At 37.1% G+C, this 20,507-nt stretch overlaps 1 protein-coding gene across 1 annotated transcript in view; it reads right to left on the bottom strand.

The window, feature by feature from the left end:
• The window catches only part of UVRAG (UV radiation resistance associated), a 318,729-nt gene that overhangs the window by 66,834 nt on the left and 231,388 nt on the right, over positions 1–20,507 (bottom strand). The window contains exon 13 of the mRNA XM_027083424.1: positions 17,720–17,798. Coding sequence (XP_026939225.1) covers positions 17,720–17,798 — 79 coding nt within the window. The remainder of the gene's footprint in view (positions 1–17,719; positions 17,799–20,507) is intronic.

Raw genomic sequence — 20,507 nt, 5'->3', positions numbered from 1 at the left:
TAGGTAATCAATAAAAGCAGACACTCTTATTTATGAAGCTAAGACAAATGAACTTCCAAGTGCTCTACTTCAAAATTCTTTTTCTTCTGGTTTATGACAATGACTATCAAGTCCTTAGCACTGGCAAATATGTCTCAAAGACTACAAGAATGGTGTCATTCATATATATATATATATATATACATATATATATATATACACACACATATATATATATATATATATACACACATATATATATATATATTTTTTGCCACACTGCATGCCTTGCAGGATATTAGTTCCCTGACCAGTGAAAGCGCCAAGTCCAAACCTCTGGACTGCCAGGGAATTCCCACATATATACTTTTTTATTGTTGCTATCCTGTAACTGTTTAATGTCAAGATACAACATACAAATAGCAAAATGCTTAAAACAGCTATGCATTGTTTAAAGGATAAAGCAAACCCCTGTGTAACCACTACTTAGTCAAGAAACAGAACGCTGGCACCCTAGAAGCTCCCTGTGAGCCCCTTTCTCATTATAGCCCCTCCTCTCACCCAAAGCTCTTCACTATCCATGCTTACTGTATAGTTTTCATCCCAACCAATATAGTATAATGTTGCCCATTTTTGAACTATACATAAAAAGAGTAACTTTGTGGAGATTCTCTCTTGTTGTGCTTCTTTTACTCAACATTAGGCTTGTAAAATTTACCTTAATCATTGCATATAGCTATGGTTTCATGGCTCCACAGTACTCCATTATATAAATATATCATGATTAAAGACAAACATATTGCTGACATTTTCAACTTGCTTCCAGTCTTCGGGTATTACGAACAGCGCTGCCATAAACATTCCCATATGCATATCTTCAAGTTCACTGGAAAATGCCAAAGTGTTTTCTAAAATGATTTTATCAATTTACACTCTCATCACCTCTACCTGACCAATTTATTGTGCTTTCTTTTTTTTTTAATCATGCATTTGCTCAAAACAAGATTGGGAGGAATCATAGAACATTACTGCTAGAAGGAAATGAAGAGGTTATTTACTTCAACTTCCTTATTTTAAAAGAATCTAGAGCTTAGAAAGATTGAGAGACTTGCCCAATGTCACTGTGAGGCAACTCTTTGCTTAAAGGCTAGCGCACAATCTAGGGCTCTTGCTAAGACACTAAGCAGCCTTGCAAGGAAGGCAGTCTGGAAACAAAGAGATACAACTATCATCTATACATGTAAACACAGTGCGGACAAAGAAATGTTTTAAAGCCATTTAGAAAAACACGTCAACAACAACGTTCTGTTGTACAATGAGTTTTGGGAGCCTCATTAGATAAATAAGGACACTGAGGCCCAGAGTGAAATTTCTTACACAACATCACAATTATCAAGTGGCAACACTCGCACAAGACAAGCATATCCACAATTTTAGCATACATCTGGGCAATATTCCTCCCCCTACATAAAGGGTAAATGTTTGTTTGGTGCCTTTACCTTTTTTATTTTAATAATTTTAATTGTAGTATATATATTCAACTCTGTACCCTTCTTTCTCCACTAATAACAAATGAATTCTTTGCTATTATCTAATCTTCATAAAACTTTTAATGACTAAGGATATTCCTTTATTTAACCTATCCCCTAGATGCTAGGTACACAGGCCTCTAGGTACCCCTAGGTACACGGGCCTCTCACTGTTGTGGCCTCTCCTGTTGCGGAGCACAGGCTCCAGACGCGCAGGCCCTGCGGCCATGGCTCACGGGCCCAGCCGCTCTGTGGCATGTGGTATCTTCCCGGACCGGGGCATGAACCCGTGTCCCCTGCACTGGCAGGTGGATTCTCAACCACTGCGCCACCAGGGAAGCCCTGATAAATGTCTTTTAACTGTCTTCAGGAAGTTAGAATTATTTCCTCATGATAAGAGTTCCTAAGAAGAACTTAATTAAAGTTGAAAATTCTTATTAAATCTACTTCAGAGAAGAAACTGTGAGGACCAGTTATGAGCTTTTTGTGTGAAAGCACTTTGAAAACTATAAAGCACTCCTTAAATGTATGGCGGTATTATCATTATTATTATAAGTCCATCTTGTATTGGACTTGACCCCTTATTTACCTGACGTGGTATTCCATAAATCTTTGCTTATTTTCTGTAAACAAAATCACCAACATACAGCATACTGTTTGTAAATGATCTCTTAGAGAATCTTAAAATCTTTTCGATCATGTTGTGGTAAGTCAAAAAGCTTGAAGGTGATGATTTAAAAAACAAAACAAAACTGTACTTCCCAAAGAACTTTACACATACATCCATTATTAGTGCATACTACATTGCAATGTCACCCTGGCTAGAAGGCAAGCAGCACCAGGGTTAGGAACGGAGTCCTCTTCAACCTTTTCTCCTCAATGCCCAGCCCAGCGCCTGACACAGAGTAAATGATCAATCAGCCCTGCTTGGAGCCACAGAAACGCCAAGAGAGTAAACAGAAATCATAATACCAGTCTTAGGGCTCAGATGAAAGAAAAGAAACATTTTACAGCAGATGAAAAGTGCCAAGCAGAGGAAAAGAATGAAGAAGTGAGCCAGGCAGTGGCAGATGGGAGTTTAGATGCTTCTTCCAAAAGCTGTCTTCAGTCCAGCCTTTGTCCTACTGCCATAGACTGCTTTTATACAGCAAGGGAACTGACAATCCTAGAGAGGACTGGGAGAAGAAAGGAGGTAAAAACAGAGGAAAACTGACACATCTGTGACTCAGCAAATTCTTCACCCTTACCTGCAAGGCCTATGTATTATTTTCTTATATCTTATATCATTTGGGGGGGTTCTACAGTCTACCATAATTTTTTTTTACGGCATTATTTATCAGAAGGTATCGGTGATTCACCAAAGAACTTGAAACAGCAAATATATACATATATAATATTTATATGAAATGAAATATATATATATATAAAATATGAAATGCCTGAACTTAACATTCACTAATAATCAGAGAGCTACAAATAAAAGCACAGAGATATTATGTTTCTTCTCTCATATAAAAAAGGTTAATAACAAACAACATTGGCAAGAGGATAAAGAAACAGATACGTCAAACTTTATAATTTATGTGTTCTTTGACCTAGCAATGAGATACTTATCTTAAGGGAATAACTGAACACAGGTATAACTAACTAAGTAGAAAGATGCTTCTCTCATTGTAATGTTGTTCATAATAGGCAAATCTTGGAAATAATCTAAGTGTCCAACAACAAGGAAACTGTTAATGTCCACACAACAGGATGCAATGCAGACAACAAAATTTTATACAACTATATTCATCAATATGAAACTATCTTCACAAAATAGTTAAATGAAAAAAGACACACAACAGAATGTACAATGTGAAACCATTTATGTTAAATATTACCTATTTAACTTATGCATGTATATTTATTTGCATAGATGTTTGGAAAAATGTTCACCAAAATATTACAATGGTTATCTCTGAGTAATGGAATCCAAAGTGGTTTTAATGTTTTCCTTAATGCTTTTCTGTATTTTGAAAAAATTTATACTGAGATTGAATCATTTATATGATAAAAAAAAAAGTGATTTCTATTGAAAAAATATTACCTTAACTTGAAACTAAAAGCTCACTGACAGTGAACAAGGTGTCTGAATTTTCCTTCCTCATACATGGTACTCTCACTGATGCAGCTAAAAAGGCAACTCCCCCACTCCTTTACTTATTATTCTTAACTTGCATTTAGCTTGTAATCCACTTCCACACATCTTCACCTCATGTTGTATTTGTGGAATGTGGAATTTCTTTATCACAAAGATTACACTGTACTTTGCATTTTATTTAGTTAGCAAAACTTTTTTAGTACTTACTCAGTTCCAGGCACTATTCTAAATGCTTTAAAAATATTTAATCCTTATAACAACTCTAAGAGATGGGAATTATAATTATAGGTATTATTTTCCCTGTTTTACAGATAAAGACACTGAAGTACAGAGAGATTAAGTAACTTACCCAAAATCATACAGCTAAAGTGATAAATTGGCATTTGAACCTTGTAGTCTAAATCCATAGTACTTGCTCTTAAATATTCAGCTATGCTGCATTTATTTTAGTTCATTTTATTCTAGGATTTTGGCCTTTCCCTTGATAAAGTTACATTAATTAGGATACTAATTTTATCCTCCCTGGAAACCCAAATCAGCACATTTTAAAATGCTTTTCTCTACTAGACACCAAAATTTACATATAACAATTTTTTGAAGTTCATTTCTTTAAATAGCTTAAACCTAAGCTACGCTGGTCCCTTTGATGCCAACTAAAATCAGACCAAATTCACTTTTCATACGTATTATTTCTCATAATTCACTTCATGAGGCTTAGCCATAAAAAATAGTTGGAATTTATATTCTACCTTCTCTGAACTAAGCATTATATATTTTATTTCAGTTGAGGTGCATTCTTTAAATATTTTTCTCCCAGCAACAAATGTCACTCATAGGAGTGCCTCGGAAAAGGCTCACATCATTACTGAATAAGCAACTTGTTTCTTTAATTAAAGAAAAAAATTTGCCAGCTTAAAATATTAAAACATGCAGAATAAAGGCCTAAAGTGAATTTTTAAAAACAACTAGGATAAAGGAAGAGACAGAAGTTATCAAAGATGCTAAACCAAGTAAGGTGCTAAATTTTTACTTGGCTCTTAGGTAGCCACAGACAAAAGGGAAACCTGCTATTTAACGTTTCTTTCTGACTGATAAAAGGAAGTCAGCAAGTCCCCTGAACTTAGAGTGAGATGATGAGGATCTGAATTTCTTTGCTCACTATTCAGAGTCTCAGTTTACCTAAATGGAAAGTGGGGATAATAATACCAACACTTTTAGGGCTTTTGAAAAGGATAAAAGAGGTAATATATGTGAAAGATCTCTGTACCCTAAAGTAAGCTATATAAATATGAGTTAAAACTTTTATTTTTCATTTGGAAAGATATTTTTGGCATTGGATTTCTAGTTTCAGTTTAAAGTAGGAGAAAATGTCCAACTGACATAAAAATAAATTATTTTACCTTGTTAATTTATCACCCTCAGCACTTGGAAGTACAGTGATCACAGCCAATGTATCATTAAAAATGTTTAGTAAATTGGTTAATAACTGATATGATTCTTTAAAAAATTAATACAAGAACATTTAACCAATCATTTGCAAGTTCAAAAAGGTAGTATGTTATCCCTTAAATACAGAATGGAACTTTTGAAAAACAACTATATACGTGATTTTTCTACTTCCGTTAAAGCCTCCATTTAAACAGACATAAGTCAAGATGCGTTTAAATATATATTTAAATACACACACATATTTAAATAGAAATAAGTTCATTAACTATCAATCGTAAGGAAGGAAAGAACAATTTCCTGGTTGACTCATTCACCACTCATTCTTTCAATAAATATTTATTAAACATCTGAAACATGCCCAGGGAGCTCACATAGACCAGTTTTAGTTCCAAGTATAACAACTGGTAACAGTATGGTGCCAGGGCCAATGGTGGTCAGTCAAAAATGTCTTTCCTATCCCCACTATTAAGGTAACCTATTCCAGCCAGGCTGGAACAGCCCTTCCTTTGCACCTCTGCTTCTCCTCCTCTCTCACTAGCCAGATGCTTTCCTGCCTTGAACTTCCAGTTCGGGTACCGTATCTGTCTATTGAAGCATTCCCGCTCCACATGAGCCCAACAAGAATAACAACAACATGAAGTGCAAAAAATGGCAGCTACTATTTACTGAGTACCCTTTCTGCAGACAAAGCCTGAGCTACAAACTTAACCCTCATTTTTTATTGTCCCTGCAACAATCCTATAATGAGTATCCAACCTTTACAGAAATAAGGGAATGGAGGTGCAGTGAATTGTATTACATGCCCAAGCTCATCACCTCGGTGGGAAGCGCATCCACGTCTTTGGGACTCTCCCTGCTGAGAGCCAGAACCGCATTTTGACTGGAACTTCTCCTTTGACAGTTATCACTGCATGCCTTGTACTAGTTAACTATTTACATAGTGTGCATATTTTTTTATCCCCAAATATGAACACCCTGGGGTAAAGTCAGCCTCTCATAGGCCTTGCACAGCTCACTCAGATATTTGTGGATTTACATTACACACGTACACGAAAATGTAATTGTTCTACTATTAAAAAGGAAAAAAGCCCACCAAGGAATACTTATGAGTAGAGGAGATCATCATCATCTTTCAAAGTGAGGATGTGACTGAAAATCCTCTTTGTCCACAGCAGTATGAAGCTTAAGTCTGAACTGATTTAGTGGAAGCAATGTAGAGCCCATGGAAAAACTTAAGAGACAGGATTTCTGTCACAATAAAGTGCTTCAATATTTACCTTACTGTCTCTTATATCTGAAAACATCACTCTACAGAGCAGAAACAAATTTATATATGTATATGTAGAACACCTATTAGTGCTAATATGGTAACTGAAACCTTATTTTTAAGAAAAACATGGAAGAACAAATGTCCAAGATTAGTGGAATGGTTAAATAAATGATAATATATGCACATTATGCACATAAATGAAATACTACATATTAAAAATATTGACTTAGAGAGTTTTTAGTTGAGCAGTATACATAATGTTATCTCAACTATAAAGGAAAAGACAAAAAAGTTTGGAATATCCAGAAGGTGTATGTAAATTTTAAAAGACTATTTTAAAAATTCTGTTCTTCTATCCTTTTTGTACTTTAAAAAATTTCTACAATTGGAATGTATTTTATTATTATTATTTTTTGCGGTACACGGGCCTCTCACTGTTGTGGTCTCTCCAGTTGCAGAGCACAGGCTCCAGACGCACAGGCTCAGCGGCCATGGCTCACGGGACCAGCCGCTCCGTGGCATGTGGGATCCTCCCGGACCGGGGCACGAACCCGTGTCCCCTGCATCGGCAGGCGGACTCTCAACCACTGCGCCACCAGGGAAGCCTGGAATGTATTATTTTTGAAAAGAGTATCTTTTAAAGAAAAATGATATGGTGGTATTAGCGTAAGGACAGACATATATATTAACGGAACAGAATTTAGAGTTTAGATATAAATCTTTACACTTATAGTCAATTAATTTTCAACAAGAGTGCCAAGACAATTCAATGGGTAATGAGTAGTCTTTTCAACAAATTTTTCTGGGCTAAATGGAAATCTACATGCAAAAGAATGAAGTTGGACCCTTTCCTTACACTATATAAAAAAAATTAATTCAAGATGGATCACAAACCTAAATGTGTAAGCTAAAACTACACAGAAGAAAACCTAAAAGTACTTGGGCTAAGCTTTCTTAGATATGACAACAAAAGCATAAGCAAGAAAAGAAAATGTAGATAAAACTGGACTTCATCAAAACCAAAAACCTTTGGGTTTCAACAGACACTATGAAGAGAGTGAAAAAGACAACCTGCAAAATGGGAGAAAATATTTGCAAATCATACATCTGAGAAGGGACTTGTGTTTAGATTATATAAAGATCTCTTACAACTCAATAATAAAGAAAAATTACCCAATTTAAAAATGGGCAAAGGGTTTGAACAGGTATTTCTCCAGGGAAGATATACAAATGTCCAATAAGCACATGAAAAGATGCTCAACATCATTAGCCTTTAGGGAAATTCAAATCAAAACCACAGTGAGAATACAATGGAGAAAAGACAGCCTCTTCAATAAGTGGTACTGGGAAAACTGGACAGCTACATGTAAAAGAATGAAATTAGAACACTCCCTAACACAAAAATAAACTCAAAATGGATTAAAGACCTAAATGTAAGGCCAGACACTATAAAACTCTTAAGAGGAAGACACAGGCAGAACACTCTATGATATAAATCACAGCAAGATCCTTTTTGACCCACCTCCTAGAGAAATGGAAATAAAAACAAAAATAAACAAACGGGACCTAATGAAACTTCAAAGCTTTTGCACAGCAAAGGAAACCATAAACAAGACCAAAAGACAACCCTCAGAATGGGAGAAAATATTTGTAAATGAAGCAACTGACAAAGGATTAATCTCCAAATATACAAGCAGCTCATGTAGCTCAATATCAAAAAAACAACCCAATCCAAAAATGGGCAGAAGACCTAAATAGACATTTCTCCAAAGAAGATACACAGAGTGCCAACAAACACATGAAAGGATGCTCAACATCATTAATCATTAGAGAAATGCAAATCAAAACTACAATGAGGTATCACCTCACACCAGTCAGAATGGCATCATGAAAAAAATCTACAAACAATAAATGCTGGAGAGGGTGTGGAGAAAAGGGAACCCTCTTGCACTGTTGTGGGAATGTAAATTGATACAGCCACTATGGAGAACAGTATGGAGGTTCCTTAAAAAACTAAAAACTAGAACCACCATATGACCCAGCAATCCCACTAGTGGGCATATACCCTGAGAAAACCATAATTCAAAAAGAGTCATGTACCACAATGTTCATTGCAGCTCTGTTTACAACAGCCAGGATATGGACGCAACGTAAGTGTCCATTGACAGATGAATGGATAAAGAAGATGTGGCACATATATACAATGGAATATTACTCAGGCATAGAAAGAAATGAAATTGATTTATTTGTAGTGAGGTGGATGGACCTAGAGTCTGTCATACAAAGTGAGGTAAGTCAGAAAGAGAAAAACAAATACCGTATGCTAACACATATATATGGAATCTAAAAAAAAAAAAGGTTCTGAAGAACCTAGGAGCAGGACAGGAATAAAGACACAGACATAGAGAATGGACTTGAGGACACAAGGAGAGGGAAGGGTAAGCTGGGATGAAGTGAGAGTGGCATGGACATATATACACTACCAAACGTAAAATAGATAGCTAGTGGGAATCAGCCACATAGCACAGGGAGATCAGCTCGGTGCTTTGTGACCACCTAGAGGGGTGGGATAGGGAGGGTGGGAGGGAGATGCAAGAAGGAGGAGATATGGGGACACATGTGTATGTATAGCTGATTCACTTTGTTATAAAGCAGAAACTAACACACCACTGTAAAGTAATTATACTCCAATAAAGATGTTAAAAACAAACAAAAAACCACAATGAGATACCACTTTACTAGTAGGAGGCTATAATAGAAAGGACAGAAATTGGAACTTTAATACATCGATGGTGGGAATGCAAAATGGTGTAACTGCTTTTAACACACAGTCTGGCAATTCCTCAAAATCTTAAACATAGTTACCATATGGCTCAGCAACTCCACTCACAAGTACTGGGTTGGCCAAAGAGTTCATTCGGGTTCTTCCGTAACATCTTATGAAAAAACCGGATCGAACTCTTTGGCCAACCCAATATCTACCAATATACATCCAAGAGTAATGAAAACATGTCCCCACAGAAAACTTGTATCTATCCATTAATGCTCATAGCAGCATTATTCACAATGACCCCGAAGTGTAAACAATCCAATGTCTATCAACTGATGAATGGATGAATGAAATGTGGTATAACCATATACATCTTTGAATTGCCAAAATGATTTGTTAATAAAAAGCAATGACTGATGCATACTACAATATGGATGAACCATAAACCTATGCTAAGGGAAAGAAGCCAGTCACAAAGACCACATATTTTATTCTATTCCATGAAATGTCCAGAATAGAAACAGAAGTGGAATGGTGGCTGCCTAGGGTCGGAAGTCTTAGGGGAACAGGGAGTGACTGCTAATGAGTACAGGGTTTCTTTATGGGCAATGAAAATATTTTAAAGCAGACTGGGGTGATAGTTGCACCACTAGTTGAATATATTTTAAAAAACATTGAATTATACATTTTAAGTGGGTGAATTGTATGGTTTGTGAATTATATCTCAGTAAATTGTTTGTTGTTAAGATACAGGACTTTTAAAAAATACGTTTCTACTCTATTATTGGCAATTTTGTAGGCAGCAGGAGGGAATGATGGCATTTTGACTATTAAAATACCCTCGGAATTTGTATTCTTGATTCCAAGAAGAATTAAGAAAATAAAAATGCATTTTCTCCTCATGTGTCATATATATTGAACTGTATGTTAGAGAAATAGACATGAATTTAAGCTGCTGGGTGTAAACTGGCATTGATCCCTTCTAAATAGCTGTGCACTGTGGGCCCCATGAGTAGTCAAGTTTTACAGAAAGACCATGTCCCTGGCAGAACAGAAGTTTCCAACTGTTTTTGGAAGGAGAAGCTACTGTTACTTTCTATGAAGTCTTAAAGTAAACTGAGAAAAAAGAGAGGTAAAAGAGTAAAAAGAAGAGAGGTCATGAAATCTCCAGGATCTAATCCTAGTCCTACTTAATTCCTGATCTCAGGGGTCTCATATGTAAAAAGGCAGATGTCTGTGCCTTATCCACCTCATAGGATTGTAATAAGGCCCACATTAAAAAAGAAAAAAGAAGAAGAAACAAAGTGGGATATAGCTGGATCTGACCTCAGAAGATTTGATCTTGAATTCTGTTTGTCATTTAATAGCTTCATCATCCTCGATAAGTTAGCATAGCAGCAACTCAATCTCTTAACTGAAGATAGACCTGGTCAACGTACTTCACAAAGTATGAAATGAGATACAGAAGTGTAAGTATACCAAAAGCCATTAAGTTCAATACAAATTTAAATCATCATTAATATTTGTAAACTACACCCTCAAAGTATTACTCTTAAGTCCCTGAACTTTCAAGAAAGTAGAGAAGCCTGGCTCAAGGAAACTCAAAAGCAATAGGGAAGAATCCACTGATAGCTGCTGGCCTGATGATTTGTATTGCACAGTACTACCAGAATTCAAATTTGTAGGTCTCTTATATAATGTTTCCACATTCGGGGAACTGACACATGTGTCTTGGTTTATCAGACTATGAGCAGTTGAGATGTTTTATAGGAAAGCTGGGTGACTACATTCTCTAGGACGGTGGTTCTCAAACTTTTTGGTCTCAAGATCCCTTTACTCTCTTAAAATTGAGGACCCCAAAAAGCTTTTGTTTATGTAGGCATATACAAATATGAAACTGAAAAAGCTTTTAAGTATTTACTAATTCACTTTAAAATAATAAATCTATTACTTGTTAATATAAATAACATTTTTAATGAAAAACAAGCATATTTTCAAAAAAAGAAATTTAGTGAGATGAGCGACATTGTTTTACATTTTTGCAAGTCTCTTTTGCAATGACTGCCTTAATAGAAGACAGCTGGATTCTCATATATTCTTCTGCATTCATTTTGTTACCACATGTTGTTTCATGAGAAAATGTAATTGGGAAAGAAAGGAGTATTTTAATAGCCTTTTTCAGATAATTGTAGATATTCTTCTCTGATACTACCTCCAAACTTAACAAGTAGTAGCTTCTTAAAGGTTAGTAGCAATGTAGAATCTGAAGCCATTTCAATATATTTTTTACAGCTGTTACATTAAAATCCATTGGGGTGGGCTTCCCTTGTGGCGCTGTGGTTAAGAATCTGCCTGCCAATGTAGGAGAAACAGGTTCGAGCCCTGGTCCGGGAAGATCCCACATGCTGCGGAGCAACTAAACCCATGCACCACAACTACTGAGCCTGCACTCTAGAGCCTGTAAGCCACAACTACTGAGCCCGCAGCCACAACTACTGAAGCCCGCGCACCTAGAGCCCGTGCTCCCAACGAGAAGCCACCACAATGAAAAGCCTGCGCACCGCAACAAAGAGTAGCCCTGACTCGCCGCAACTAGAGAGAGCCTGTGCGCAGCAATGAAGACCCAACGCAGCCAAAAATAAAAATAAGTAAAATAAAATAAATTTATATATGTAAAAAAAAAATCCATTGGGTTTTTGCACTTTGAAGAGATCTTTAGCTGTACATGACTTCATAGCAACATACACTGGTCATTTTGAAAATACTGGCTCACTGAGTTATATACATTTTAAATGCTGACACATTCATTATAAAATATTTTAATCTCTTTTGTTAAATATCACTACCAACTTCATCAAAAACACCTTTAAGAAACGGGAAGCTGTCAAGGTCATGGTGGCAAATGCAAGTTTTCCGACATACTAATGATACTGTCATTCAAAATCTTGAATCTCATCATCAGTTGATTTCCTTTAAGAGGCTCACTTCATTCATTTTTGCAGAACATGTCTGCCAAACACCTGCCTGTATAGTTGGCTGTGTGTTAGTCAATCTTTCAAGATGGTGCTCCATGAAAAATATCAGCTGGTTTAGTTAGCAACTCAATTGCACAAGTGCTTTATGCCTATTTCCCTTTCCATCACACAGAATATTAAAAAAATATGTAGTCAAGGGTCAACATTTAATATAATTAATAACTTTTACTGCTTAATCAAGGACATTCTTTTTTTTGTTGTTGTTGTTGCATTGGGTCTTCACTGCTGCACATGGTCTTTCTCTAGTTGTGGTGAGCAGGGGCTACTCTTCATTGTGGTGTAGTTCAGTACTTGCAGTGTGTGGGCTCAGTAGTTGTGGTGTGCGGGCTCAGTAGTTGTGGCTCACGGGATCTAGAGGGCAGGCTCAGTAGTTGTGGCACACAGGCTTAGTTGCTCCGCGGCATGTGGGATCTTCCCGGACCAGGGATCGAACCCGTGTCTCCTGCATTGGCAGGTGGATTCTTAACCACTGCGCCACCAGGGAAGCCCCAAGGACATTCTTAAGTTAAACTGGTTTTTGTCTTTTTGTTTTGTTTTGAAACTATGAGTTTGCTGAAAGTGCCCCTTTTTCTATCTTAGGTCAACAAACTCATGTTCTGAAACCAATTTCCTTTCCCTCTCCCTAAGACTTTACTCCTTCAAGTATCCCTTCTTTACCTTTTATTAGCAATTGCTCTCTTCATTTGATCACTCTCATCAGCATATAAACCTGCCCTGATATTTCCCATCTTAAAAAATAAAACACACCAAAAAGGTTCCACATCCCCACAAAACAAATAAAAAACAAAACAAAAAAAACCCAAAAGACCTCCCTTAAACCTACAGTCTTTTCCAGTTATGGACCCACATGTCTATCTCACTGCACAAAAAACACCTCAGGAGGGCTGTCTATAATCAATGGCACTTCCTCACTTCCTATTCACTCTTCAACACACCTGCTGCTCTACTGAAACTGCTCGTTAATGACTTCCATGTTCCCAAGTCCACTGGATACTTCATCTGACAGAGTTCACATATTTAGTTGATTACTCTTTCCTTCTAGAAATTTACTTCTCTTAGTTTCCAAATTATTACTTTCTCCTGGTTTTCTCTCTACCCAACTGGCCATTCCTCACAGTCTTTGCTGGTTCATCCTCCTCTATCCAACATCTAAATGTGATTTCCCAGGGCTAAATCCCACGGCATGTTTCTGTCTGCATCTGTCTCTCTCTGCTCTGGCTAGCTCTGCACTCTCTTCCTGGTTGATCGCACCTGGTTCCATGGATTTAAACATCATCTTTATATTGATGACTACCAAATTTGTACCTCTAGTAACTGACCTCCCACCCTGAGTTCCAGAACCATATTCTGTTGCTTACTTGATGACTCTGCTTTAGATTTCTAAAAGGCAACTCAAGCTTAAAATTTCCAAAGCAGAACTTCTGGTTCTCCCAACCCCTGTCTCTTGGACCCTTCTCCATCTCAATAAACAGCATTTTCATACATCCAGTTGCTCATACACAAAACCTAGGAGTCATTCTTGATTACTCCTTTTCCTCCATCTCCCACATTCAATCCATTAGTTCATCTCCCATAATATACTGCAACATATAACATTATATTAGTTTCAGGTATACAACATAATGATTCGATGTATGTATATATTGTGAAATAATCACCACGATAAGTCAACATCCATCACCACACATAGTTACAAACTTTCTTTTTTCTCGTGGTGAAAACTGTTAAGATATACACTCTGAGCAACTTCTGAATATACAATACGATATTAACTGTAGTCAACATGCTGTACATTATATCTCCAGGACTTATTTTATAACTGTAAGTTGGTAGCTTTTGACAACATTCATCCATTTCTACCACCCTCTACCCCGACCTGTGATAACCACCAATATGTTCTTTTTATCTATGAGTTTGGTTTTTTTTTTTTTTTTTAACTTAGATTCCACATGAGTGAGATCATATGGTATTTAATTCACTTAGCATAATGCCCTCAAGGTCCATCCACATGTTGTTGCCAATGCCAGGATTTCCTTCTTTTCATGGCTGAATAATATTCTACTGTGTATGTGTGTGTGTGTGTGTATGTACACACACGTACACACACCACATTTTCTTTATCTATTCATCCATTGATGGACACTTAGGTTATTTCCATGTCTTGGCTATTTTAAATAATGCTGCAATAAACATGGGGGGTACAGGTATCTTTTCAAGTTAGTGTTTTTGTTTCCTTTGGACAAATACCCCGAAGTGGAAATGCTGGATCAAATGCTGCCCTTTTCACTTTGCAGGGTGATGATGAGGGTCACATGGATATATATGTATGTATATCATAAACTATAAAGCTTTCCACAAACATACGGTACAAGTATTATAATTTTTGATTTACTACTTTTTATGCTCTAGGAACTAAAAGCAAACTACTGTGCTATACACAGATACTAATATAATGTCCTTATAAACTTACTGACAATTATGGCAGGAGCTGGTTTCTTAAATCAACAATAATTACACTGTACCTGAAATTTACCAGGCCCATGCCTATAGTGTTGCAGGCTGCCCAACAGGGAAGACTAATTCCAGCCAAAGGGGCTGGCACTTGAAAAATATTAGTAAGTGGTGCTAAGAACAAGGTATTTTGCTTTATTCCCTTTCAGTACCCAACCCAGCACACACACCCCTTTAGACAACAGTGACAAGAAGAGGGCAAGCAGACCTTACCAACCCTCTCAGCTCTTCAAACAACACTTGAGGAATTCTACTTGAAGGCCTGTCTTTCTAAGCTTGTGCTTTCAAAACTTGAGCTGGACTGATCCCAAATACTGAAGTAACAAATATTACTAAATTCTGTCATTTCCTCTACCAAAAAAGTGATTTTGCTACTATTTCTGGCTGTGATGAAAGGTCCTATTGACTATTCAAATCCTCAACCAAGTTATGGACGCAGTATTAAATGACTTCACTCCTTTTTCTCTGGCACTTTAACACATGCCAATGCTTTCATCCACCTCCACTAATGTGGCTTATAAATTACTGAGGTGGGACCATTTTAATAGTATGATTTGTTCACATCTCTAGAGTCTAAATGGGACTGACTGAGAAGACAAACTCCCCTTTGACAACATGTATTGGTATATATGTATATAAAAACAAACCTTCACAAGTTGGAAATATCTTATTAGTATAATACCTGGTTAGGAGCCATAATATTTAATGGTTCTTTGATTTGTTATAAGTTGAAATGTAAGAAAGTGATGGTAATAATAAAGCTAAAGACAAAATGGAGTTAAAGTGAAAAAAGTTGAAGGTCACAAATTTGCTAAAAGTTTCTTTCTAAATGCTCAGAAGAGGCTTTCTGAATGAACCCTGAAACCTAAGAAAGTCTGTTTATAAGAAGTTTATTGTCATCTCCTTCACTGTCATCTCCATCACTGCCATCACAGTGATGAAAAAACACTACAGAGAGCAAGACACTTGCTCCCTATAGTGTTTGTGTGGTTAACCCATTAAACACACACACAAATGTAATCTCTCAATTTCAAAGAGTATAAAGTTGCAGAGGATACAAAATTACTAGAAGTAATCCATTTTTTAAACAGATGAATAAAACTAGTTCCGCATACTCGTGGCCTTGGTTCAGTTAAGAATAAAATCAGAAGCTACCTGGGAAGTGCTCTAAAATGAGGACCAAACAGGGCTAGAGCTGAGTCTGATGTGAAGGGCTGGCTGTCCCAAATTTTCCACTGCACATAGTCAGCCTCCCTGTTGGTCTTGTTCTCAAAGCAAGCTGGGCTATTCTTAGCACCCCTTTATACCATACTTTGCCATTCCTATTGGGCCCTGAGAAGAAAGAATTAAGTGTGTGTGCATGTGCATGTGTGTGTTTGAAGCTGGGATTTATGAGGAAATCCAGGGATTTCAGCCCTAGCCTTAATTAGGAGTAGATTTCACCTGGAAACTTCCAACAGACTTCTTTCTGATCTTAGGCCTTAGGTGCTTAAAGCAAGAAACAGGAAATAGGGCAGAGAGAGAAAGAAGAGTCTCTGAACTCTGATCAGAACTTAGCTCTACTAAATGAGGCCAACCTGCCTGACATCCTGACTCCCACACTCTGGACCCCAGTTTCCAGGTACTCTTTTCCACCTTGGCTGACTTCACTGGAGGTACTCTCTAATTTACTTAGACCTCTTCTCCCTTAATGTATCCTTAGTCTGGCCCCTTCTTGACCCTTTCTGTCTAAGTACTACCTTCTCTATGGTATGACATCTGTGATCAGTAATGTGAGCTAGGTATCCTTGAAATTAAGGTCCTGTTTCCCAGACTGAGATACTCTTCTGCCAAAAATGGAGGGATGGAAATCATCAGTGGGAAGAATGGCACATGGAAAGATGAGTCATGGGCCAGGGGCTGTGAGCAAGGCTGCTTGCCTGCAATGAACATAAGTTGGATGGCAGTAACAATAAAAGCAGTATGAGTGTGAGGTTACAAGCAAATAATTAATCGAGGACTGCAAACTAGAAATTTGATCCAGTATCAGAAAAGTATAAGAGTCTTAATAAAAACCAATTTTTAAAAAAACATTAAACTGAGATTAGATGAGGGGAAGAAAGGCAAAGATGACACCACATGGAGGAATTATTCTAGATCCATCAGAAATGAATATGGGAATTGTTCAGTGAGTCTTCAGAATCATACAGATAAAAGGCAACGCAGGCTCATAAAAACAAAAGCATCACAAACCTTACTGCTTCTATAAAAAGGAAAGGTCTGAGGATACAGCTGATAATGTCACTAAAGAACAGCCAAACAGTGGGATCTCATCCATGTGATATTCCAATTGGAAGGATGTCCAAATAAAAACAAGGCGCTGAAGCTGATCTTCCTTTACAACTAGAAAATTTACAGCATGTCTACCTCTTGAAGTAGAGCCAAGTGAGCTAAGGAAATGCTATATATTTCTTTCAGGAAAATGCAAACCCAAGCATCTGATAGCCTTTCTATGGCATGTGGAAAGGCATTAAGTGAGATACGAACTGGTGTGACGTTAGGAGAGCCACAAAAATCCAAGCTGGGTTGGAAGGACCATGTGCTTGGTCTTTTCTTTGGGGCCCTAGATAATAGATGAGGAGACTATTAGGGACTTGCCAAAGTCAGTAAACCTTTACTCCGTAAACTCCCAATCAAAATGAGCCCCCAGAAGTGGTCTAAGAGAAGAAAGCTGTGTGAGAAGAAAGCTATTATCAGTCAAGCTGTAGAGGCAAGAGGTTATAAAGCCCACACATTCAAGTACAGTCTACTAGCAGGTAACAATTCAGTAAATGGCTTCTGAGTTTAGCCGGAGGATTGCAATCTGTACACGTTGCTTCTTTGTGGTATTTATAATGGCACAGAAAAGGACTGTGGCCAAAAAAGAACTTTGCATTATCACTGTAGCTAGTTCAATAGGAGTCAACTGTAGTACTTACTCATAAAGAGGGTCAGAGATCCAAGGAAGCAGGCTGCATGTGGCAAGTAGGAGGGGAGTAAAGAGGAGTTACTTACCTGTGCTATGTTTTTGTTCAGAAGATAGACACCGTAATCAAACTGCAACTTCTCCCCTCCTTTTGGGTATAATGGAAACCTAAAAAAGGTAAAGTAGGGTCAGAAGTTTTAAAAAACTTGAGTAAAACAACCTCCAAGTTGTTGACAAAGGCAGAAGTTGCCTGCATACAGCATAAACATCTGAAGACTTGGACTAAGTCACTTATATAGTCATTGTAACCTATTATCTTAATATCTTCATAACATTACTCAAATCAGAATGATGGCTGCTTTGTTTAGAAGAAAAAATTGAACAGGTCATACAATAAGGGACAAATATGTAAGAAAGTGACCCACTATTCTCAAGGAGTTGAGGCCACTATGTCTCATATTTATATATCATAAACCTACCACCCTGAGATTAAGATCCTAGAATTTTTTTTCCTCTTATACTTTGGACCTGACATCTCAACTTCTACTTAAAGGGACAGAAGATTAAGAAAAATATCAGACATGAAAGCGATATCTAAGGTATCTGTTGCTTCTGAGGTGGCTAGTCAAATCCACAGCACCAATAAGCAAAAATTCATCAAAAATTCATTCACATTCGCAGGGGTCGCTATTTGGATGTTACTTCTCCAAGGCAATGTACTCATGCCATAGAGTTCTCATAAGACTTTCCATTTTAACCTGATTCACTGAAGCAACAAAGGCATGAGATCTGTAGATCTTTATAAAAGTGATGAGTTATTTTAGGGAGTAAGTTTCCTTCACTATTTCCCTTTTCCTACTCCTGCAAATGAAGAAGAAAAGGTTAGAGTATATCTATGTTCTAGTCATATTTTCCCGATTCTCAAGACCAAGCATGCATTTTGGCCTCTGCAACAGATTTCTCTACAAACAGATCAATCACAACTTAGACAGGGTCAAGAAGAAACTTTACTTTCCTTAGTTTTGCAATATCTGACTATTCTTAAGAATAACATAACCTTACAGAAATAAATGGTAGGTGACAATTACTGGATATTCTTTTTTTTTTTTTTTTTTTTTTTTTTAGTACGCGGGCCTCTCACCGCCGCGGCCTCCCCCACCGCGGAGCACACGCTCTGGACGCGCAGGCCCAGCGGCCACGGCTCACGGGCCCAGCCGCTCCGCGGCACGCGGGATCCTCCCGGACCGGGGCACGAACCCGCGTCCCCCGCATCGGCAGGCGGATTCCCAACCACTGCGCCACCAGGGAAGTCCAATTACTGGATATTCTTAATTTCAATTGTGTTTTAATTGTCTGAGGAAAAGATACATTCCATAATGCTTGGAGGATACTGTTTTCTAGGGAAAATGAAAGAAAGGAAACAGAATTTAAAGCTTTATATTAAATTCTCGAGTTGCTGATTACATAATGTCCAAAAGGTAAATTTGTCGTACTGTAAAATTACAGGCACTGGGGAGCGAGCAAAGTCATGATCTGTCTGTATTCTCTACAGTGGAACACCAAATGCTTCATACACCCATCAAGAAGATATAGCTTTGTATTTAATTGAAGCTATAAAAATTAAACTAGGACATACAGTTTGGCCCTAAATTGAGATGCATTAAAATGACAGCAAAGCAAATTCGGGATAAGTAAAGTGTAACACACCAGGCTTTTACAGGGTATCTGGGAATCCTTCAAACTTGTATGGGGTAGCCTGCAAAGAAACTACCTAACTGAAAGGATATATCAACAAAGGGACAAGTATGAAGAAATTTACTAGAGTCCTAAAGCTCTATGCTGTATAGTTGTTATACTATAAACCATTACATGTAGACTATCTGCATAGCTCTCCAAACTCACAAATATCTCCATTTCCAAGTTATAAATGCAGAAACTGTTTCAAATGTTGGAAAAGTAAACTGAAATAAGCATACATTGAAAACCAAGCCTCTGAATCCTGATGAATGGATCTTATGACATTGACTTTATTACTTCATTGGGGCTTCTTTATAGAAAGAAAGAGCCCCAAGGTGTGTATGTACCATTAAAACAAATCTAAAGAGTGATTAGAGCCAAAGGTTCTAATAGGGAAACTTTAAGACAGATCAAATATTAGGACAGAGTTCACATCTTATGTTGCTTTCAAATTCTTAAGGGGTCATGTCAAGTTGAACAGTATAATAGCTTCCAACCATTACACAGTCATCTTACTCTGCGAAAGTACATGGATTTATAGATCTACTAAGCAATCTAGAAAAATGAAATCCATCTAAAAGGGTAAAACCTATTACCATCAGGACATAAGATACAAATCAAAGGCATCTTAATTCAATATACATAGAGAATCTCATTAGCAGACTGCAGAAGGTTTAGATAAGAATGTGGTCATTCAAGTACAGCCAGAAAAATGTCCTTAGCACCATAAACAGAATTAATTTAAGGGAGTATTAGATTCAATAACTAGAGGAATAAGTATACATTTCCTATTATTATACTTTTACAGAAAATGCAATTAAAATGAGCAATATTAAATTCTTTTCCAAATTAAATTATATTTCCAAGTTGTTTGAAAAATTCACTGACCCTACGTGGTAAAAGTCAATGAATTAGAAAGCAATAAATAGATTATCTGTGAAGATGGTTTGGAGCTCTTTAGTACCTAGTAATTTCCGTGTGATTAAAAAATTATGACATGAGTACCAAAAAGCCAATGTAATCCCAGGCTGTATTAACAGAAAGAGAGCAGATAACCAGGGAACGTGCTAGTGCCAACTATCAATACTTAGTACTGTGTCAGATGATACTGACAGATCTACGTTTAGTTCTGGGAGTTAA

The sequence above is a fragment of the Aethalodelphis obliquidens genome, unplaced genomic scaffold (assembly GCF_003676395.1).
Source record: "Aethalodelphis obliquidens isolate GAN/ISIS:26980383/991018 unplaced genomic scaffold, ASM367639v1 scaffold50, whole genome shotgun sequence".
Classification (NCBI taxonomy): domain Eukaryota; kingdom Metazoa; phylum Chordata; class Mammalia; order Artiodactyla; family Delphinidae; genus Aethalodelphis; species Aethalodelphis obliquidens.
This window is presented reverse-complemented; position numbering and strand designations above follow the sequence as displayed.